The sequence below is a fragment of the Brachypodium distachyon genome, chromosome 3 (genome assembly GCF_000005505.3).
Source record: "Brachypodium distachyon strain Bd21 chromosome 3, Brachypodium_distachyon_v3.0, whole genome shotgun sequence".
Classification (NCBI taxonomy): domain Eukaryota; kingdom Viridiplantae; phylum Streptophyta; class Magnoliopsida; order Poales; family Poaceae; genus Brachypodium; species Brachypodium distachyon.
This window is the reverse complement of record NC_016133.3, coordinates 37,750,654-37,772,244: the sequence shown is the minus strand read 5'-3', so window position 1 is coordinate 37,772,244 and position 21,591 is coordinate 37,750,654. Positions and strand designations below refer to the sequence as shown.

The following is a 21,591-nucleotide window of genomic DNA, read 5'->3' as shown; positions in this document are numbered from 1 at the left end:
CACTGCCTAGCCTGCTGGCCACTACGGAATGCAGCGGTAGGGGAATCAACATCGATATAAGTGTTTGACACACCATGGGTACCATAGAACATAGTGTCAAAGAGGAATCATAAAAAAAAAAAAATCATAAGGATTTCAATACTACAAATCGAGGAACCAAGGTAACAAAAAATTCTAAAGATTCACTCTAAAAGAGTTTTTATCATATATTTTTGTGTATCCCATTCAAATATTTGGAATGATAATTAAAGACAATGTTTAATGGATGATACGCCTGCTTAGGCGTATTCTTGAAAGAACAAATTAAGTCGATGTTTTAATATTTCTATTTTTTTTTGCTATGTCCATGATTAATTTAGATGACTAGAGGAACTAGAATTTTATAATGAAACAACAGGCAAAATATTTAGGCAAATGCAGGTGTACCTATGGTGGATTAGATATTTTATCTCAACCGTCGGATGGAGAAGTAGTAGTCGTCATTCTCCAACTACTCCACCAACCAAATCATCTTCATCCTCCCCAAGCTTCTCGCCGACGCCTCCGCCCTAGCCCGTCAGCTCGTCGGCCTCCCTCCCCGACCCGCCGCCGTCGAACAATCGAGGTCTCTGCCCCTCTATGTTTGTCGATGCGTGTGGATCTGCCCACGGAACCCTACCCTACTGTTCAAATTACCACCCCCGATTTCCTTCTGCTGCAGCCGAAATCGATTCGGTACTGATGCGACAGCTTGTGACTTCAGCAGGTGATTTGCGCGCCGGCGAGTTCCTCTATGGCGACGGCGTTCAAGGCGTTCGTGAACAGCCCCGTCGGCCCCAAGACCACCCACTTCTGGGGCCCTGTCGCTAACTGGGGCTTCGTCCTCGCGGTACGCACTCCATAGATTATGTACCTGAATTGGTCGCTAAATGTGTGCAATTGATGGGTAGCATTAAAATATACCAGTCTGGCCTTGATGCAAGTAGTAGATTTTATCTAGGCGACCATGTTGCACTCTGTTGAGAGGATTTGAATCTTGCCCCCTTTGTGGGGTTTGATACAAATATGTTAGGAAATGATTGGGACTGAAGAACATTTGGTTGGTTACTTCATTGGGAACTAGTGTGGTGACCCGCGCAGATTGCGCGGCTAGACTTGTATACTAAAGAGTATTTTGTATATACTTTTTGTTTTTCTAATAGACTGATTCTATATGCAATTTAGGTGTATGTATTTGTATGCATTTGATTTTTGAATATTCTGGTCCATTATATATTTTATTTTATTTTACCTAGCCAAAATACTAAGCTTTTTTACTTATGTTTTGGTGATATCATTTTCTGATTGATTGGTTTAAACTCATAATACATTATATTGTAAATTAGATAGTCAATAACATATTTTAGCAAAAGAGTTGTATTTTATTGACATGCTTGGCAATACAGAAGTCTCGAACTTTATTAAATCGAAAGTTGAGTTGAAAAACGTATGCAAACTAACTGAGAGGGTGTAGACATATTGTTGCTCGATTTTGTCGACTTCGTAAGGCTAGGACTTGATTCAATTTCTTCCAAGTTTTATTACAGAGAGGGAGTAGACACATTGTTGCTCGATTTTGTCGACTTAGTAAGGCTAGGACTTGATTCGATTCTGTTCAAGGTTTATAGTTTCCTCATTGTGGCCAAATAGATGGTGTCAAAATATTATGATTCTATATTAAACGTTGTATGATCGGTCGGATGGAGTATAAAATTAATACATTACTATCTTTGTTTTTGAACCCGTTTTCGTTCAACTTTTCATACCGAATTATATTTGTGTTTGAATCCGTAAATAAATTATGAGGCAGTTTGAATCAGTATTTTGGCTCATTTGCCCATCATATGGTCGCGGATGTTGCTGAGTACGGAAGTGTTGAGCTTGTAAATATAACACATGATTTTCTTACTGCAATTTTTTATTATAAGAGTTAGACATCGACAGCAGACATATATTTTTAATCGATGATTACTATTTTTGTACGGATGGTGCGGTAAGCATTGCGTTTTAGCTGCCGTTTGATACAAAATCTCACTTAATTACTATGGACAATGGGCTGGTTTGAACTTTTTACTAATTTGTATTACCGGTTTTATTTTTACTGACAAATTGTTACCTTTTTTTAGCAGTCCATGCCTCGATAGACGGTGTGGTTTCCCAGCATGCCCTAGGTGCACCAATCCTAGGATCAACAAAAATTGCCCTAAAATTAGAAAGGGGGTGTCTATTTCTCAGACGACTTAGAAATAGTTATTTCTTAGTTGACGATCATAGGGATCCAATTAAGATTTTCTCATCATTTTATATTTATATGAATCTCGCACGAATCTCAGATATTGGATTGGATGGTTGTTAGTACTTCCTCCGTTCTATATCAAGTGTCGAAATATTACATGTATCCAGACACGTCTTATTTTTTAGTTTGTAGAAACATCCATATTTAGACAAATTTAAGACACTTAATATGAGATGGGGGAGTAGCTATTTATTTATCATTTTTTCTTTCCAAGTCGGTTTGTTTGATAACTAAAAGCATCCATATTTAGACAAATTTAAGACACTTAATATGAAGTCGTGGGAGTAGCTATTTGTTTATCAATTTTTTTTCCAAGTCGGTTTGTTTAATCTTGATGTATTTAACACTGTTCGGAACAAATTCAAAGACTTTGTGCATTGTTCAATTCGTGGACCCATGCACAATTGCACACAGTACAGTAGTGGAGGAGGAAATCAGGCAAGTAGTAAGTATTGACCTGGTGTCACGCCTTATGTGCGGCGATGTGGTGTCCGTGAGTTTGAGTAGCGAGGGGCCAGCTTGGAGGAGTACTTCGCATGCAGAGTGCTGCTCGGACTCCTTTTAAGTTCTGATATTTTTTTTCGATTGCTTTCCGATCAGACATGGCACTCAAATCTGATTTTTCTTTGAGTTAGGGCAAATTTGGACCCTACGATAACTTTGGGTAAATCTGATCCGTAGATTTTCTGCTACTTCAATTAGATATTAGATGCTAAAAGGAAAACTGCTAATGATGAGGGTCTTTCTTTTGGATTCCTTAATTGCGTGTAAACATTTTCCCTCGAGAGTTGAGAATCAAATGTCTGATGGTATCATTGATAAGGAAGTTTCCTCGAGTAGTGTACTGCTGGTCATGTGATTTTCATCCACTGAAACGGAGCAGTGTATTGTGGGTTAATGTAATGCCTATACTGACAGCCCTGCAGATATTATTGCATGATAAATTAGGCTTGGTAGTTGTTCATGGAGCTAAGTTTGTCACATGGATGCAAAATTTGTTGGTAACAAAGTTGACAAGAATCCTATTGTATCGGTAATCATTCTGCTAGTTACATCCTGCCCAATTCACAAAACGTGCCCTTCTGTGTTCGCATAGCAGCAGTAGCAGTCAAACATTACAAACTTTAGCTATCAATATGTTTTTGGATATTTAAGTTGGGAGCATGACAATAATATGGGTAAATTTGTCCTGGAAAGCACTGTCATAATTTATATTACTAGGTTTTGTGAAAGTTGCATTTTGGGGACCATTCCGATGTCCAAAATGCCATGTTTTTGTGAATTGGACAGACTAGTATATTAACTTGTCTAACTGCACAAGAATACCATGCCATTCATGCATGTCAGCATGTGTATACCTTACAGAGTTTTGCACAAATGGCAAGGCAAAGTTGGCTACAAATTCTGGGCCAGCTATTGCCCTGAGCTAAAGTGACGTGTGATTAGGGATCTTAATTCTGGGGCCTAACACACTGGGGCAGATCTACTTGGGGCTAGGGGTGCCTGCACCCGGGTTGGCTATTTTTTGTTAGCAATCTATACTAAAAAATAATCAGTTTCTGCACCACCTTAGCTTATGTAAAGTGCACCCTGAGGATTCAAAATAGTACTAAACTTAATCACTTATATCAGTGTGTGTGTGTGTGTGTTTATCCTTCATTAGACCACATCGGAGTTCATGATTTATCTTTATCTGAAAGGCCATCAAACTTCAAGCAAAACCTCTTTCCTACCAATTCATGTACCATACATAAATGAATAGCCTTCCCCATTTGATTCCACCTCACCTTAATTTCTTGTCCATACACTAGTCAAATAATCCTGATTTTATTTTTCTTACAGGGTTTGGTTGATTTGAACAAGCCACCTGAAATGATATCTGGCAATATGACAGCAGGTAGGTGAAATACTCTGGGATTTGGCTCACAAGTCACAGTTCCTTGAATAAATTACAAATTATCATTAATGCCTATGGGCTTTTTGCAGCCATGTGTGTGTATTCTGGACTTTTTATGAGGTTTGCATGGATGGTACAGCCGCGCAACTACTTGCTTCTGGCATGCCATGCCTCCAACGAAACTGTTCAGCTCTATCATTTGTCTCGATGTGCTAAGGCTCAGGGGTAAGACTTCTGTCAGTGAATATGTTCCTGCCCACCAGAAGGTCCAAAATACAGTTTTCTGCTTCTTCTTTTTTTGTTTGGATTTGTTGTTTTCTTAGAACCCAAATTCTTATCCTCCCTAACACAATCATGGTACTCAACGGAATCCAATAATAAAATTGACTGAATGTTTATTTTGAATTTGACAGGTACATAGGGAAAAAAGAGCCAGAGGCTCAACAGTAAAGAAGCCCCAGAATGCTGCAGACACTCAATCAATAAGGATTATTTCTTTCTGAAGATTGATAATGCTCAATCTGTGATCATGCATTTTTCTCTGTACTGCATAAAGAGTACGCAAAATGGAAACCTCTATAAAACCTATGTACCGAGCATCACAATTTCTTGTTCCTTAATTCTGATGCTTTGCTACGCATCTATCAAAAAACATGACATTTTCTCAGTGAACATAGCTGGGTTACAAGATCCCTTCCAGTTTATTGAGCCGGCCACTGTTGTTTCATTTTATCCTCGATTTCTCCTCAAGTCACTGGTTTGCATTGTTCTGAGCCGTGATGAACGGTCTGAATACTTCCTGAGAAAAAGGCTGGTTCACTTGAAGAAACGGCAAACTACGAAGGGCAATGGAAATAAGAAGAGGGCCTGATATCATTAGTCGTCTATTTTGGAGTATCCTGGCCCCTGTCTAGAGTTCCACAGACTCGACTATGCAGCCCTATGCTCAACGACGTGCAACTCGGTCGACTGAGAAATAGTAAAAAAAAAGTTTTCCCATTGATAGTGCTCTTAATTATACAGTTAGGCTGTCTGCTATCGTTAGTCAACATGGTTTCCAAGGATCGGGCGCAGCCGTGGTCGACGTCGTTGTCACTGCCACGACGGCTATACGTGGTCTTATCTCATCTCCCTTCCTCAGCACATCTCGGAGTCTCGGGTCCTCCCTCGATGTCCCACACAAGTGGCATCTAAAGTTAAAGTTCCCCATTTGATCAACCAATCATGCGTGTTGGACAGCTACTAAGTTAAGCACTTCCGTTTTACTACTCTATTAGCAGTATTGTGCTTGTTTAGTTAGTTGCCTCACCGGTCATTGCTCGACACATAGCGTCCGTCATCGGATAGTTAAAAATGCGACCAATTAATCTAGGACAGTCTCAAACAAGCAGACAATTGTTGGGGACAAATCCAGCTAAACTACTCTTGGAGTTGGAGATGTATATACATCGACGACCTAGGATAACCTGGTGTAAGTGTAACCCGATCGAGTAGTTGTAAAACGCGCGAATCATTGCATTGCTGGTTGCCAACTGATGCCACTCTAGTCTTAGAAATACAGAAGATAGAGCCAGGATGAGCATCTAGTTATTGTGGTAGTAGGAACCAGGTAAATCAACTCCCCGCGTTCGTCAACGACTCCTCGGCCTCCATATCCTACCTCAAACAAACCCGAGGTACATACATGCTCCCACACTCCCGCTCTCCGTTTTTCCAAGCGCGCTTGCTGCTGCTGAAATCGATTCTTGTCACTGAACTAACTACTGATTCGATATGGCGTGGCCGAGATAATCGAGCAGGTGGTCGATCTTCACTGCCGCGGGTTGGTTAAGGTTCCGGTTCCGCCATGGCGACAGCGTTCAAGGCGTTCTTGAACAGCCCCGTCGGCCCCAAGACCACACACTTCTGGGGACCCGTCAGCAACTGGGGATTCATCCTCGCGGTACGCGCTAGCTCCATGGTTTCTGCTCCTCGTTAATCTTCTCTGCCTCTGGTTCGTACGTCGATAGCAAACTAACGGCGTAATTTCCCAGTCCATCGTTTCCTTCTCTGCTACTCTTCTATAAAATTGGTTCAGCCCGGCTGTTGCCGGCCGTAGCACCGTCAAACACACAAAAAAACGTAGGGAACGCCGGATTTTGCCGCATTCAGCCCAACTGACCAGCCAATCAGGAGCTGACGGCTGTCCCATTACGCCCAAAATCCTACAGGAAAACTCTAGAAAATACAGTAAAAACTGTCATGAATTTTTAGTCTGTACTAGTTCATGGTACTATACATCACTGACGCAGTCAGTATCCTTTCTTCGTTTACCCTTTGTACAAATCTCCTGGGATTTCACTTCTGGGATGGCCTCGTAATTCTTCATACTCAATCATCTGTCCTTATTCAAAAGATTATTGTACTTGTAGCAAAATATCTTTCCTAGAAATTGATACACCATATGACTGAACAATCTTTATACTACTCAAGTTCCCCTCAATTCCCCCCTTCCTTGCTGTTGTACCTACAGTATAGTTCAACAATCCTCCTATCCTTTTTCCAGGGTATGGCTGACATGAACAAGCCACCTGAAATGATATCCGGCAGGATGACAGCAGGTAGGAGATTGAGCTAATCGGTTACCATGTCTCACAAGGCACAGTTCCTATCTACTCCACTTTTGATTAATGACTGTTCGTCGTCTTATGCAGTCATGTGTGTGTATTCTGGCCTCTTTATGAGGTTTTCATGGGTGGTGGTGCCCCGGAACATCTTTCTTTTGGCGACCCATGCCTCCAACGAAAGCGTTCAGCTCTATCAGTTATCTCGCTATGCTAGGGCTCAAGGGTAATGACTTGTACAATGAAATTTGTTCCTGCAATTTCACCAATATGCATGGTCATTCTCCGCCATTTGTTTCAGTCATATTAACTGGTAAAATCCCCATATGGCTCGTAACATGACATGAAGTTATCAATGCAGTAGTAATAAAGAGATATTGATCATGATTCATCAATAAGTTGGGATCTTGCAGGTATCTACAGAAGAAAGAGCCGGAGGCACAACAGTAACGATGGTTTGGCCAGGAAAGCCATTGCAGCCATTCGGTCAAAAAAAAAAGCCATTGCAGCCACTCACTAAATAAGGAAAATTGGCCCCGGAATCTTTGCTTTTGACGCAAGTCTCTGAAGCTCTGTAATGTTCTACAAGTCGTATGGTTTCTGTATCAGATCGCATGAACAGAATCTGATACGGCAACCTCTATGACGATATACCCGTGTAGACTTAAGAACTTCTGTCAGAAGACTCAGAACTCATTTGCTCTGCGGAAAAAATGCATTAAAACACATGGCCTACTTTCAGTGCACATGTCTGGACTGCAGGATCCTTCTAAACCATTGAGCCCATCATTGCTGTTTGAGTTTTTTTTGGATCAACAGGCTATGATATACGCCCTGCTCCAATTTTCATTGGAAACTGAAACAACATTCAACTTTGCTGGTTGATTTGTCCTCCTCGATATTTTGATTTTGCATCAACTGATAATCTGATATCGTTTTTCTCCTTAAATATCGGGTTCTTGTTGTTGTGACAGTTGATGGACGATTACTTGGAATGTTTTGATATTTTCCTTCAAAATTGGTGATCCTTTGACATATTTTCTGAAGTTAGTGAGCCCTTTGATCATGTTACATGTGAGTCTTTTTTGCAAAGACAATTCTGACGGGACCCTGCCAGTGGCTGGCCAAGAATTTTCAGAGTGGGTGTTCAATGCATAATGTAAGATATTCAGAATAGAAAGAATAAAAAAGTGTTGATGTCGTGGTGGTGTCACGGCAGATGCCATATGATGGCTTATGTTGGGGCCGATGGACGAAGGTGGATCCTGAGGAGGGAGGACGTGATGAGAAACACGCACAAACACACGAGCACACACAGATTTATGCAGGTTCGGAGCCCTCTTGTCGAGGTAAGACTTCTACTCCTGCTTTTTTGTATAAGCCGAGATACCGAGATCTACAATGGTGCTTTTTGAGCAGTTTACTTGAGGAAGAAGAAGAAGGAGAGAACCCTAGATGTCTAAGTGTGCGGATCCCTCTTCAGTGAAGGGTAGTGCTCTATTTATGGACCGTCCATGTCACACTGACATGTGAACCAAAGGCTAACGTTATCTTCTAAGAGCCCCGCTGAGCACGCGCCTTGGTTCCTTCCGGATGGCACCTCAGGGGACAAGACAACTTTACTTTTCCTGCCGTCCGGCCACAAGTACTGCAGCCTCCTGCCAGCTTCCGTCATCGATTCTCTTTCGGTGCTTCTTTGCGCAGTCGTCTGACACTACAACGTAAGCAGCGACTGCTTTTCCGTGATAAAGATAGCGTTGTTTTACTTTGCGCCATGCGATGAGGATAAGACCGTTGAGACACTCGGCGCCGGTCGAGATTAGAATACTCGTCCTTATCCTGCAATTACATAAGACAAGATAGATTTGTCGGCATACACTTGGTATGCCGGCTTAGTATCAGTTCGGCTTAAGGATGCCGGCGTACAGGCTTTGTCTTCGTCATCTCGGCTAAAATGTGTCGTCATGATCCCCCGACAGTTGAGATTGTGGCATCTGGGCTTAGAGTCCACGTGAAAAAATAACTCACATGACTTTAGCCTTCACCAGGTTCTGCCATAGCCCATAGCGCCGTGGACGCTGCTCCTCCAACGAGCCCTAAAGCGGCAACCAACGAGACAACGCCGCCTCTGCCTCGCCCTACGCAGCGCCCTCGCCAAATCGGCCCAGCGGCAACAGATCCCGGCCTCTGTTCCTCTTCCAGGGGCGTTGTACATGATTGAATTGAATTGATGGAATTTAATTTTGTTCCGCAATGGAACCCCATCTCTCATCTGGCCTTGTGTTCAGGATCCGATGGTTTGGGTTCGAAATTCTCATATTTGCACCAAATCAGTTTTCTCATCGGATACGCCGATATGTACCTCGTGCCGGACCGCTTTGAAATAGTCTCGGGTGACGCGATATTCTAGCTTCCAAACAACCCCGCTCGATTGTAGGCTTTCCGACGAACACAACTCGCGCGAAACCCTAGCGACCGCCGGCCATGGATCCCCCCACCTCCGGAGACGAACCAATGCCGCTAATCAACGACGACGGCGGCGGCGGCGGCGACGACGATGACGACATGATGGAGCTCATTCCGGATTTGGCGATCTACACCATCCTGACCCGCCTGCCGCCATCGTCGGCCACGAGGTCCAAGCTCGTCTGCAAGAGCTGGTCCTCCATGGTCTCCAGCCGCTCGTTCGCGCGTGACCTGCACGCCGCGCGGCCCGGGCCGAGCCTTCTTCCTCCTCCCAGCCCCAGCATCCTCCTCTTCGACGGCGCCGCCCGCTTCCCCGCCGCGGTCGTCGACGAGCGCGGCGCGGCGCGGCTCGCGCTGCGCCGGTGGCGCGCGGAGGCGAGGGAAGGGTACTCGGTGCAGAACTGCTGCGGCGCCCTGGCCTGCCTCCGGAGCGGCCAGGGCAGCGCCGAGCTCCTCAACCCGGCCACCGGCGGCTGCCTCCAGCTGGGCGGCGACCGCGCCCAAGACCGCGACACGAGGACGGCCGCCGAGCAGCTCCCCTGGTACTGCCTCGGCCGCTGCGGCGGCGAGCAGCAGTGCTACAAGGTGGTCCGCCTCGACGTCCGGCTGCCGTACAACGGGCGCCCGCACGTGACGTGCGAGGTGTGCGCCCTTGACCGGGACGCCCTCAGGCGGCGCCAATGGCGGTGGCAGGAGGTCGCCGTCTTGGACGTGGCCTGCTGCCCCACCGGCCGTGGCGTGCACATCGGCGGCGTCGTCTACTACCTCGTCGATTTAGTCTACAGCTCCGTCGTCTCCTTCGACCTCTCGACCCACGTGTTCGGCCACATGGACCACCCGGGGACGGCCGACGGCATGGTGGCGTCGCTCTCCGAGCTCGACGGCCGGCTCTGCGCGTCGATGGTGCCCGCCGGTGTCCTGGACTCCTGCGGAGACGGCGGGGCGAGGAACATGGACGTGTGGGTGCTCACCGGTGATGACGAGAACGGCGGAAAGAGGTGGACCCACAAGTACACGTTTGAGCTGGACGGCACCGCGCGGCACGTCCCGCGGCCGCTGTTCGTCACCGGCGACGGGATGCTTGTCATGAAGTGCGCCGACGGCTCGCTCTGCCACTACGACGTTTGGGCTAAAAGCGGCTCCGGCAGCTCCATGGACGACGGTGAGGTCTTGGTGTTCCAGCACAAGAGCAGCGGGCGGCGGATGACCGGAACCACCGCCGACGTCTTCGTAGAGAGCTTGCTCCCCCTGCGCACCATCCTCAAAGGCAATTAGAAGTTTGCAATGTGGCCTTGTGATGACAGTTTAATAGCTCTACCTAATTGACTCCCCAGTTTTTTTTTTGACGGGGAAATTGACCCCCAGTTAAAATCGAACGTTTCGTCCTAATTTTAGCAATTTTGTTCTTCATCTGTCATTTAATTTCGTTGCTTAATTATTTTGTTTGATAGCTTATAACCGCAAAGACAGATCTTAGAAAAATGAACAATTATTCTGTCATTATTTTCGTCATCATTTATGTAACTGATATTGTCCATTACATGATATAATTGGTATAGAGGTGATTTCATGATCTTTTTTTGCTGGTGCTAGCCAAAACTAACCTTCAGATGGAAATGCAGACTTGAGATGGATTTGTTTTCCAGATTTTTGGGAAATCTGAAATTATTGAATAATTATAATCTAGGAAACTGAGAATTACTACGATATTGTCCATCGTTGTGGGATGAATTACGAGCCTGAAATTTCAGGGAAAAATTATAATCTATGAAAGTGAGCATTGTGATCTGGTAGAACAACAGCACTGCTGCATAATGCTCCGAGAAGACACTCCAGGAACTAGCATATTCTATATGCAGATTGCATGATGCTTTCTGGAGTATGTCGGCGTAAGTCAATATGCCAAGTCAATTGAAAAGAAAACATATAACATCACAAGTAACATACGCAGGCGACAAAAGAGACATCGGCAGGTAATTCCATCGACAAACAGGGAATCGTAGTATGGAGTAGAATACAAAGAATACATACAGGCAGGGATTGCATCATCCATCATGAGAGGTATTGGCTTTGTCAGATTCCTGGGCACTGCCTATGATGCTCAGGCTAAAAGAATATCTCACAAACAAAAATATTGTTTTTATGTCAGGAGTAATACCATTGTACATAGGCTTCTTAGGAGGTAGCTGACGCCAACGTAGCTGAGTAGCTGTACAGGAATATCACAATCAGGGCGAATTAGCATTACCGAGCAGAATCATCTCATCTTTTAGCTTGTGCCACGATCACACATGAAATACGCAATATAGTTGTTCCACAAGTCACCTGACCCCACCCCAGTAAGCCGCAGGCAAATTGCAGTTTTACAGACCCATTACATCCATTGATGTACCTTCATTCCCCATATAGCTGCTAGAATATCTGTTTTCGATGGTTGGTTGCCAATTTGATTAATCATTGATCAGACCACTATATGAATCCACCCTCAAATGATTTCATTTTGATGCCTGTACCACTCCCTTCTGTGTATGCTGCCTTGCCTAGTTAGTTAGAATTTCAATTCCGTATTGGCTTCCTCAAGATAAGCTAGGAAATAACCTCTTCAGTTCATGAAGTCGCATCCTCCAGGCTTGCTTCACACATGCATTGAGCTTGGGAAGAAGGAAAAAGAATAACCTCAAGATGACAAAAGTGCTGGCAAATGCCAGACATGTGTCCTGATGAAGTAATCTGTCAGGTGATCTTGCCCATAAGAACAGAGAATCCTCCTGTTCAGTCTTTTTCTCATTCTCAACTATATTCACTATGTCTTGCATTCTCTCCAGAGATATTGCATCCAGTGACACAGGATTTATACCTACACCATATTTTAGAAAAGAAAATGAGGTTAAATACTGAAAAGGACAAATGTACACTAGCAGCAGCTCAAACTGGGAAGTGAACAGCATTTCATGTTCATAACAAGATATATAATTATATTACAGTGCAGCAGATTTCATAGGAAATTAACCTCACCATAATTACATGAGCATGATGCTGATTTGTGGAGCAAAATACATGTGAAAGGTAATATATAGTAGGGCCAAGTCAGTTTTGATTTAATCAGACAAAAAAAGAGATGTCAAATTGGTTTCACAGAGTTAAAAAAACCTATGGAATCATACCTGTAACATCTTTATAAAACATAACAAGAGAATTCATGGCCCGAGATCCATGATACCGCACACGCACTGTAGAGTTCACGAGGAAAAGTGTAGGGAACGCACGGACTCCATATCTTGATAACATTCTGCAATTTACATATTCAAGTGAATATCATGCCAAAAATTAGTCAAGGGAAACTAACACATAAGTTTTTTCAGTAAATTCACACCTTGGTTTGATATGTGACTCTTCAAAGGAAAAGTGGGCAATTGTGGGAAAAAAGGATGACAGCTTTTGAAAATCGGTCCTGAAGATCTTCGAGAAAGGACACCATGAAGCATAAAAAAGAATAGCAACAAAATCTTCCCTATTCTGCAGAACAAGAGTCACTGCCCTTTGCAGAACACCATCATCCCCCTGGAAAGCAAAACATGGAACATGAAGCAACAGAGGCTAGAGTAATCCGCTCAAGATTGAATTTTGAAAAATATAGATCGAACATTCGAACATACTTCATTAGTTGGCACATAAATCTGAATGTACCAGTTAACAAGGAAGGAGCATCTTGCATTTACAGCCATGCTCGTACAAAATAGATATTTCACCTCTTATTTGTTGGAAGGTGCTTTGGCCTTAATGGTCCTAACTTTGAGTCCATTCATAACGAAGTTCAGTGCAACCATTCCACTTCTTACAAAGAGGCTTTTATGAAACATATAATCACTACACAGGCATCAGCCATGGAGATGTTCCGCAGCAACATTGGCAAGCATGTGGACCCACACAACCATTCTTCTGTGTGAGGACCTTCGGCTTTTGCTGGTTTGGATATTTTGAACTTTGAAGGCTGATATGAAATGCGATTCGCAAGATTTTGAAAGGGAGCCCAGAGGAACAAGCAGAATCTTCATCTTGAGCTTATAGGATGTCACGTGGTCGTTCGACAGCATCAGAGAAGGAGAGAGCCACCATGGAATAAGGCAGGAGAAAATCTGAAATCTAATCTAGAAAAAATGGCCTAGAGCCTACACGTACAAGTGTCAAGCTTAATTACAGAAGAAGAGCTTAACTGGGGATGAGAGGGACTACCTGGCTACCTGCATCCCACCGCGGTGAGATCGGTGACAGGAGGGGTCTTGCAGTGTGTTGGATGCAAAGGGCGAAGTTATGCCAGTGGGGTGCACAAGGGAGGGGAGGAGTGGAGGGGAAAATGAAACGTCACCCAGTTAATTGCGACACACTCTTAGTCTTAGTCTCTTAGAAGGAACATAGGCTCCTCTATGCAGAAGGATCGAACCCACAAAATAAATCCAGTTGCTTAATCATTATAGTTCATTACTTTTGGGCAATTGCTAAGTCATGCATAAATAGCATGCCAGGCACTTGACATGTTTATTAGATGGATTGCACGTACCAAAAGAAATACATCCATGGTCAACTAGCTCTTGTGTAGAACACAAGGAAATGAAAGTCAAGTTCTAAAGGTGGTCCACACAAAGATTAGACAAATAATTCTCATACCGAAACCAGTGCCAATTATTGATTATCAGATCAGGGACAAGTGACTCTGAAGGGGACAACTGGCCTAGCATATAGTTCAGCACCAGCATTCAGCAAGATTGGTATAAACCTAAAGGTATTTTAAATGTACAATCAGTGACAACCAATTTCCACTAGCTCCACACAGCATCATCACAACCCAATACAGGAACAAAAGGGGTTCTATACCATAGAACTTTAACATCTCCACAGAATCAGGAGTATCATTATGTCAATTGGAAGCCATACAAAGTTAAGCTTGGACACATGCAAAGGCAAGCTTTGACTGCGTCCATGCTTAACAACTTCAAGAAGGTGGGTGACACTAGATGCTCAAGTTTTCATGTTTGTAGCCTCCCAATTGTGCTCTCCTTCAACTTGGAAAAAACTAAGTCATACAGTCCTAGTACTGTTGGAATTATGTCAGGAAGCCATAGAACCCTGGGCCTTCCCGCATATTGTCCCCCGTCTAATTGACATACTAACCAAAGCTCCAATAAAAAAGTCAACTTAACGATACCATAAAATTGAATTGTTTCCCGGGAAATTATCTTGGACAGGTCATTTCACATTAGATCACAGACTATGAACAGTTTTAAAGAAACCCGCTCCCCGACCCTCTGCACCCGAAGATGTCCCATAAGCTATGAACAGTATGATATGATCGAATCAGAAAGCAAAACGGAAGCACATCATTGATTCATTCAATCCTAGTGGAAACTCCGACACCTAGAAACATCACACGCTATTTCTTTCATGCAACAAACGCTGAATTTAAGCGGGGGAATGAAAAGCCAAGCTGACCTCGACAACGCCCACGTTGTGGCCCCGTAGCCCCGGCGAGTCCGCCGCGGGGCAGGAGCCCGAGGTCTGGCGCAGGATGGCGGCGGCGGCAGGGGTCTTTGGGCAGGCCCCCTCACTGGCGGCGGCGAGGAGGGGGAGGGCGAAGAGGAAGAGCGCCGCCGCGGAGGCCTTCGCCGACATGGCGCGGGTAGGCGGAGGGCCAGAGGGACGGGACCCTACCTCACAGATCGCGCGGGCCCCGAGCTTGTGAGCCGCCGCGCGCTCCGTGCGCCTGGGCGCGAGCGGAGGGGAAGGGGGCTCAGGGGAGTCGGCGTCAGCAGCCGCGAGCGGAAGACGGGATGGGTCGATGGGAGGGACCGAAGGGGGGAGGGAAGGTCAGAGACGGATGCTGCTATTGCTGCCTCGTTCCGGTTGGGGAAGGTCGTCCCCGTTTCTCGCGGTTCCCGTGTGGATTTCTGCCTTTCTTTTTTGGCTGCTATACGTGTCCAGCTTTCCTCGAGGATGTCGTTTTTGTTTTTCAGTTCTTTTGATAAAGAAATATTTATTATGTGAAGAAAACATAAGATCCAAAAGGAAGATATCTTACGTTTCTCATAAGTCAAACTTTGACCAAGTTTTAAAAAATTCTATCAACAACCCTAAATTACTTTTGTTAAATATATATCATGATATATACCTTAATAGAATACCTCATTGATATTAATATATTTTGTATAAATTTGGTTAAATCTACAAAACTTGACTTAGCATAACTAATCATAAGCATATTGATCTTCGATGCATATGTACATATATTAAATATTTTAATTTTAAGTTTTATATTGAAAACATGGGTTCTAGCTTCGCCTTAGGGCTAAATCTTAGAACCAACCCTGCCTACTGGCACCATCAACCCCATACCCCACGCTCCATGCCCACTTTCCTCATCTTCTTCATCATAGGGAGCGCCCTCTACTTTGTCCATGGTGACAGGGACCCACACTCCGCTCCTCCATGGATGAACAATCGCGCCAAGCTCGTCTTCGTTCTCACATGTGTCGTGTTCAAATTGTGCCACCTCCTCCTTCATGTAGAACATCAATGGTTGCAGTACATGTTCGAGATGAGGCATTGAAAGATGTCTGTGAGAAATTTTATTACTATGATATGAATATGTTCTTGGTAGATGTAATGTTTCTGGATTACTTTTTTGTGTACGTAATTTCTTTGCGAGACAACGCTTATTATGACAAAGAAGCAACAAAGTGGGGTGGCTACATCGGAGAGAGGAGTAAATAGAGATGAGATACTGACATGTAGGGCTACATAGATGTCCACATTTACGTCCACGCAAGTAGTGTCAGGACTTGGGTCGTGTCAAGCCACAGGCCGCGGCACGGGGTGTGGTTCGAACATGATAAGCACACAAAAGAAGTTCATATTTCATCCATAAATGCATGTCTCCGGCCGTATGATTTGAGCTTGATAAATCACCCCATTAAGGGCCAGTTCGGTTGTGCCCATCTCGACAGGGATCGACAAGGAACGATTCAATTTTGGTTCAACTTCCCTCAAATCTTTTTCAATCCCCCGGAAAATCTTACAACCGAACAAGGCCTAAATGGTATCACTGCTGATGTGCCATTTCAGGCCCAACATGGTTCGACACCGGAGTCCATGCTGTGAATTCAGGGCACAAAAAAGGTTGGCCTGAATCCGCGCACCATGTATTAAGCCCCGACATTTAACCCTGGGCGGTTAGAAACACCATCAACTAAACCACATTTTGTAATTTCGTGATTTTGGGCTCGTGGTTGACTAGTACTCTACATGGTTCTTTCACTAAAAAATCTCGAAAAAAAAAGTTGTTTCACTAGAAAAATAATACTTTCTCTGATCCATATTACTTGTCGCAGTGTATGTAGACACGTTTCATTGTGTAGGTACGTGTGTATATCTAGACAAAGCTGCGACGAGTAATATGGATCGGAGAGAGTAATACAAGTGGTTTTTATGTCTTGTCTTTTTAAGTCCGTCCAACAGAATTTACTCTGTTTATTTCATTAATAAAATCGGACCAACAACTTAAAAACAGAGGATTGAGGGAACCTTATGAAATGCGGATAAAATCGATGGAGCTGAAAAGCAACCACGCGACATCCGTGACGACGATGAAACGGAAGATTTTCATGGATCTTCTAGGCGCGCGCTTATTTAATTAATTAGCAGAGACGAGACGGGCGACCATGGATGGATTCATGGACACGCAAATGATTGGAGGCGGCACTAGCAGCGCCTCTTTGGGATGCAGAGGTGTCCGGTCATGTGCCAGCTCTCGCCGCCGTCCGGGTACGCGTAGGGGCAGGCCGGCGTGTACGCGGCGTCCTTCTTGATGAGCACGTTCCACTGCGCGTTGGGGTCGTCCGTGGCGAACATGGTCCACTCCGGCGTGGAGTACTCGTAGCGGCTGTGCGTGATCCGGTGAAACTTCCTCCTCAGGTCCTTGATCTTCTTGAGCTTCTCCGCGTCGTCCCCAAGCTGGAGGATGTCGTCAATGTCGACGGCGAAGATGTCGCCGTAGGGCCTTACCGAGTGCAGGAACAACGGCAGCGAGATTGGGTCGGCCGACACGGCGGCCAGGTCGGACGTCATGGTGATGCTCCTGCCGTCCAGGCTGAACACCGGGTGGTTCACGTGGCCGCTCAGGTCGTCGCCACTCCCCACGACCCGGATCACCACGGATCTAGGGTTCCCCCGAGCCGACGACGCGGGGGTCGAGATGTGTGATTCATACGCACAACGGATTAGCTAGCTTTGCTGAATCATGACCCACGTTGCTGTTCTTGGACTTTTTTGGGCCACTCGGCTGTTAGGTTTGTTAGATTTGTTAATTGTTAAGAAGCATCTCTCAGTATTACGGTGGAGTTGTGAATGCATGACAGCATTCAGGTTCAAGTCATGTACTGACAATTATGCTGTTTCTGTGTATGAACTCTTTATGATCAATTTCGGCACATATTTTAACCTGCCGAAGCCAGACGCTGGACATCTCGGCAGACCCATACGTGATACGACGGTCCAAAAACTGAGTCACCCGAGCGCAAATCAGGAAATTCTCATTCTTTATTTAAACAACATAGCTTATTCCTGGTAAAAGAAAACAAAGCTTATTCCACCACAAAATCATCAAGGAGTAAGAATAAAGAGTAGAATGCACGGTTGGTATTAAACTATAGTTGTCCGTACAATTTAGTCTCGTACTTATTTTTTAGTCCGATGACTGAGACCAGCGTTTTAGGATTAAGATGACTAAACTGCACGCACAACCCCAGTTAAGTGACTAACCGTGCATTTTACTCAAGCCAGCGATGAAACGTGTACACTGGAAGTGCGTGCGAGACTCGACGGTATCCGATGAGATGTAACATGTGATCGATCAGTTGGGCTTGGTTCCGTTGGTGATGATCTTCTCGATGGCCTGCAGCGCCTGGATGGCGGCCTGGATGTAAAAGGCGATGGGCCCTGCGATGGGTGCGAGCGGGTTGGCGGCGATCTCCTCCTTGACGTCGTCGTCCGCGGACGGCAGCGGCGTCTCGGGGTCCTCGTCGAACTTCTTGGCCTGCTCCAGGTACTTGTCCATGCGCGGCGTGGCGAACATCCTCATGCTCTCGATGTCCCCCCTGGCCGCGAACCTCTGCCGCGCGTGCGAGGTCTCGGACGACATGGCGTAGGGCCGCCCCTGCTTGTTGTACACCTCCTGCGTCCTGAAGAGCTTGAGCAGCTGCTGCAGCTCCGTCCTGAGCATCTCCACCACAGGGTTCGACTGCTCCAGCACGTCCTCCAGCCCGTTCTGCGCCTCCACCAGCTTGTCCCTCGCGTCGCCCAGCTTCTGCCCGTCCGCCATGGCGCGCGCCTCTGTGATCATCGTCACAGTCTTCAGCCGGGCCACCTCCGTCTGCACCACCGGCGGGTCGTCCGCCGGCGAATCACCCGGGACCGCGCCCGTGCGGCTCACGGTCACCGTGGCGGGCGGCGCGTCGAAGAGCTTCCCGTTGGTCTTGTAAGAGTATGTGACCTCGAGGATGTCGGCGCCGCGGTCGCTTTCGATGGCTGGGAGGAGCAGGTCCACGATCACCTTGCGCACCTCCTTGCTGTAGAGGTCGCCGAAGCTGACTGTCACGGACCCGGCGTCCTCCTCCTGTGGGTAGTTCCCGGCGGTCACTTTCTGGATCTCCGACTCGTCCTCCACGCGGGTCACCGTCAGCTTGAGGTCCTGCACCACCACGGTCAGCAGCCCGGCCAGGCACTGCGAGAAGGCCATGCTTAGCGCGCCGACGTCGTCCACCACGGAGAACGTTCCCCCCATGCTGTTCTTGGCCACCGCGTTGAGCACCGTCGGGTCGTAGTCGGAGCCAAAGCCGAAGGTATACACGGGCACGTTGCCGGAGATGGCCACCTTGGCCGCGTCGCCGCCTCGGTTCTGCTGGCCGTCGGACATGAGCATGACGCCCACCACGCGGCCGCTGCTGAGCTTGCGGTCGGCCAGGACCTTGAGCCCCGTGACGAGGCCGTCGGTGATGTTGGTGTTGCCGCCAGGCTTGAGCCCGTCGACGATCCCCTGGAGGTCCGCCTTGGACGCGTCGGTGATCTGGCGCAGTGGGCAGAGCCTGGAGGCGGCGTCGGAGAAGGTGACGATGGAGAGGCGGTCGATGGTGCTCAGCTTCTTCACCACGAACTGCATCGCGGTCTTCATCTTGTCGATCTTCTCGCCCTGCATGCTGCCGCTCACGTCCAGGACGGCCACCAGGTCCAGCCCGGACCGGTCGGCGGTGGAGTCGCCGCCGGTCAGCTCCAGCATCACCTTCTGGGTGTTCTCCTCCAGCGGCGCCTCCCTGTTGTTCTTGCTCACCAGCTGCACTCTCCCGGCCACGATCGGCGTCGGCCGAGGACCTGCAATGGCATCCAATCCATTGCAACACATGCAAGATCTCGATCATGAGTAAAAGTACTCCTAGCTAGGCCAATTAAGCAGGATGCAAATTGCAAGATTGGGTTGCGTTAATATGAATTAATGAACCTGAATTTGGAGGGGCAACGATCGGCTCGTCGTCGTTGAAGGACATGGTTGCGAGAAAGGGATTAAGCTGCCGGTTACTGATTAATGTTCTTCTCGTGTCTTTGCTACTTTCCTTTCGATCGGACCCCGATGACAACAAGTTGATTTGAGAATAGCTAGCTCGTCCCTCCTCTGTTATATATAGGCGTAGCAGAACATAACGCCCGTGGAACATAGCGCGCGCGCCAGGAACAGTACCCCCTCCGATCCATATTACTGAAAATATTATATATATCTAGACGCTTTTAAACATAGATACATCTATATTTAGACAAATTTGAGACAAGTAATATGAGTCCAAGGGAGTACTAAATTCTTGCGAATTTAATTTATCTGCACCTCTCACTTGCAAACTAATATTCCTTCGATCCATAATAAGTATCAGATTTTGTACTAACTTAGTATAAAGTTGTACTACCTCTGTCCCAAAATAAATGATGTGAATTTATATAGATTTTTATACAAATACACGTCACTTATTTTGGGACGGATGGAGTACTAAATCTGAGACACTTATTACGATGGATTGTAATTATTACTATTGAAAAAGATTTGGATTTGTTCAAGATCAACAAACTTTCTTTAATCGAAAATCAACCTACGACTGCCTCGGATCAAACTATAATAAAACCATCGTCCGTCGTCGAACAAAAAAGATACGAGTTCTCATATCTAGAAGGAATTTGGCTCTCTTAAAAGTGTCATGTAGGGAATTTTCTCTTCAGAGTAATATCAGAAGAAAAAAGAATTCTTACAAGAGTTCCCTAAGAGCATGTATAATGAATTAGAAGGCTCAAAATTTCCCTGAATTTGTTCCCTCCATTCTATTGTCCGATTAGGAAGGTCAAAATTTTGTTCATTTCTTAGTACGTAACACCCAGAGAATGCTTTAAGAGCATGTATAATGCTAGGAGGGAAGCAAATCAAGTCGCGCATGATTGGCCCAAGTGGCGAAGATATTAGGATTGCCTACCGAACCCCAGGAGCACCTAATTGGCAGGACCACTGGAACAAATCCCGCGGACGAATTCTGACAGCCCATTTTGTGGCTGTTGTTTTCTTTGCCATTTTTGGCAACTTTTTATTTTTTGTTTCTTGACTTTTTAAAATTTACTTTTTTCAATGTTTATTTTTAATTTTCATATTTATCTTTTTATTTTGCACTTTTAATTTTCCAGAAAAAATAAAAACTTGCCTCTGGGGGAGGCCGCCTTCGGCTCGGGTGGAGGGCCCGACCGAATCCAGCCTGGGTCAGCAGGGGGAGGCGGCGGCCCGGCCAGATCCGGCCCGGGTCAGCGGGGGGAGCGGGGCGACGTCAAGGCAGCGCACAAGGAGGGGGCGGCACGAGAGGGGGAGGCGACACACGGCTTGCTGGGGGAGAGGGGCGATGCACGGGAGACATAGGCGTCGGGGAGGAGAGGAAGATGGGGAGGGGGTTCGGGCCTCACGCAGGGGAGGGGATCGGGGGAGGAGGAATCTCTTCTTAGAGGAGAATTCGTTCGGGTTCGGCAACCGACAGCTAAAGAGGAAATTTTATGTGTAAACAAACTCAAATTCCGTCTGTACACTCCCACTGTTGGATTAAAGTATCGGATTACAAATGTGACACCGAAGCGGGTGTATCATTCATTAAAGTAGAAATATGGCGATGCAGTTACAAACCCAAACGGACCAGAATAAGAACAACTCTCTAGATGTTGTCTCTCCCACTTCACCCTTCCACAAGGTA

General features: G+C 46.1%; 5 protein-coding genes across 8 annotated transcripts; 3 read left to right on the top strand and 2 right to left on the bottom strand.

The window, feature by feature from the left end:
• Positions 1-443: 443 nt before the first annotated feature.
• LOC100839728 (mitochondrial pyruvate carrier 1) lies at positions 444-4,943 on the top strand. Of its 2 annotated transcripts, none has more exons than XM_010236818.3 (5): positions 444-604; positions 746-868; positions 4,157-4,211; positions 4,301-4,436; positions 4,625-4,943. In XM_010236818.3, the coding sequence occupies exons 2-5, from the start codon at positions 773-775 to the stop codon at positions 4,659-4,661; spliced, it is 324 nt and encodes a 107-aa protein (XP_010235120.1). In that variant the 5' UTR covers positions 444-604; positions 746-772; the 3' UTR covers positions 4,662-4,943. The 2 variants fall into 2 exon arrangements, with proteins under 2 accessions (XP_010235120.1, XP_003574476.1); XM_003574428.4 differs by having other exon boundaries at positions 445-604; positions 743-868.
• A 530-nt stretch (positions 4,944-5,473) lies between these two features.
• On the top strand, positions 5,474-7,699 carry LOC100839425 (mitochondrial pyruvate carrier 1). Of its 2 annotated transcripts, none has more exons than XM_024460874.1 (5): positions 5,474-5,887; positions 5,999-6,153; positions 6,757-6,811; positions 6,905-7,040; positions 7,228-7,699. In XM_024460874.1, the coding sequence occupies exons 2-5, from the start codon at positions 6,058-6,060 to the stop codon at positions 7,262-7,264; spliced, it is 324 nt and encodes a 107-aa protein (XP_024316642.1). In that variant the 5' UTR covers positions 5,474-5,887; positions 5,999-6,057; the 3' UTR covers positions 7,265-7,699. The 2 variants fall into 2 exon arrangements, with proteins under 2 accessions (XP_024316642.1, XP_003574475.1); XM_003574427.4 differs by having other exon boundaries at positions 5,489-5,887; positions 6,011-6,153.
• Positions 7,700-9,328: 1,629 nt separating this feature from the next.
• LOC112271686 lies at positions 9,329-11,378 on the top strand. Its single transcript, XM_024461440.1, has 2 exons — positions 9,329-9,498; positions 9,712-11,378. The coding sequence occupies exons 1-2, from the start codon at positions 9,329-9,331 to the stop codon at positions 10,553-10,555; spliced, it is 1,014 nt and encodes a 337-aa protein (XP_024317208.1). The 3' UTR covers positions 10,556-11,378.
• LOC100839118 (5'-adenylylsulfate reductase-like 4) lies at positions 11,243-15,193 on the bottom strand. Of its 2 annotated transcripts, none has more exons than XM_003574426.4 (4): positions 14,768-15,193; positions 12,654-12,841; positions 12,445-12,569; positions 11,243-12,137 (listed from the first exon to the last, which is right to left on the bottom strand). In XM_003574426.4, the coding sequence occupies exons 1-4, from the start codon at positions 14,945-14,947 to the stop codon at positions 11,857-11,859; spliced, it is 774 nt and encodes a 257-aa protein (XP_003574474.1). In that variant the 5' UTR covers positions 14,948-15,193; the 3' UTR covers positions 11,243-11,856. The 2 variants fall into 2 exon arrangements, with proteins under 2 accessions (XP_003574474.1, XP_010235118.1); XM_010236816.3 differs by lacking the exon at positions 14,768-15,193 and adding an exon at positions 12,937-14,727.
• Positions 15,194-17,940: 2,747 nt separating this feature from the next.
• LOC100838814 (uncharacterized protein sll0103) lies at positions 17,941-19,990 on the bottom strand. The gene is made up of 2 exons (XM_003574425.4): positions 19,824-19,990; positions 17,941-19,696 (listed from the first exon to the last, which is right to left on the bottom strand). Exons 1-2 carry the CDS (start codon positions 19,867-19,869, stop codon positions 18,183-18,185), a joined length of 1,560 nt encoding a protein of 519 aa, XP_003574473.1. The 5' UTR covers positions 19,870-19,990; the 3' UTR covers positions 17,941-18,182.
• Positions 19,991-21,591: the final 1,601 nt, after the last annotated feature.

Bases quoted from the DNA above. Each gene is read 5' to 3' on its own strand.
- LOC100838814 (XM_003574425.4), bottom strand. From the start codon at position 19,869: ATGTCCTTCAACGACGACGAGCCGATCGTTGCCCCTCCAAATTCAG. The intron at 19,697-19,823 runs GTTCATTAATTC...ATGCCATTGCAG, and splicing joins CGTTGCCCCTCCAAATTCAG to GTCCTCGGCCGACGCCGATC.
- LOC112271686 (XM_024461440.1), top strand. From the start codon at position 9,329: ATGCCGCTAATCAACGACGACGGCGGCGGCGGCGGCGACGACGATGAC. The intron at 9,499-9,711 runs GTTCGCGCGTGA...CTGCCTCCGGAG, and splicing joins TCCATGGTCTCCAGCCGCTC to CGGCCAGGGCAGCGCCGAGC.
- LOC100839118 (XM_003574426.4), bottom strand. From the start codon at position 14,947: ATGTCGGCGAAGGCCTCCGCGGCGGCGCTCTTCCTCTTCGCCCTCCCC. The intron at 12,842-14,767 runs GTCAGCTTGGCT...TTTGCTTTCCAG, and splicing joins ACAACGTGGGCGTTGTCGAG to GGGGATGATGGTGTTCTGCA. The intron at 12,138-12,444 runs GTATGATTCCAT...AATATGGTGTAG, and splicing joins GTTTTATAAAGATGTTACAG to GTATAAATCCTGTGTCACTG.
- LOC100839728 (XM_010236818.3), top strand. From the start codon at position 773: ATGGCGACGGCGTTCAAGGCGTTCGTGAACAGCCCCGTCGGCCCCAAG. The intron at 869-4,156 runs GTACGCACTCCA...TTTTTCTTACAG, and splicing joins ACTGGGGCTTCGTCCTCGCG to GGTTTGGTTGATTTGAACAA. The intron at 4,212-4,300 runs GTAGGTGAAATA...GGCTTTTTGCAG, and splicing joins ATCTGGCAATATGACAGCAG to CCATGTGTGTGTATTCTGGA.
- LOC100839425 (XM_024460874.1), top strand. From the start codon at position 6,058: ATGGCGACAGCGTTCAAGGCGTTCTTGAACAGCCCCGTCGGCCCCAAG. The intron at 6,154-6,756 runs GTACGCGCTAGC...TCCTTTTTCCAG, and splicing joins ACTGGGGATTCATCCTCGCG to GGTATGGCTGACATGAACAA. The intron at 7,041-7,227 runs GTAATGACTTGT...GGGATCTTGCAG, and splicing joins CGCTATGCTAGGGCTCAAGG to GTATCTACAGAAGAAAGAGC.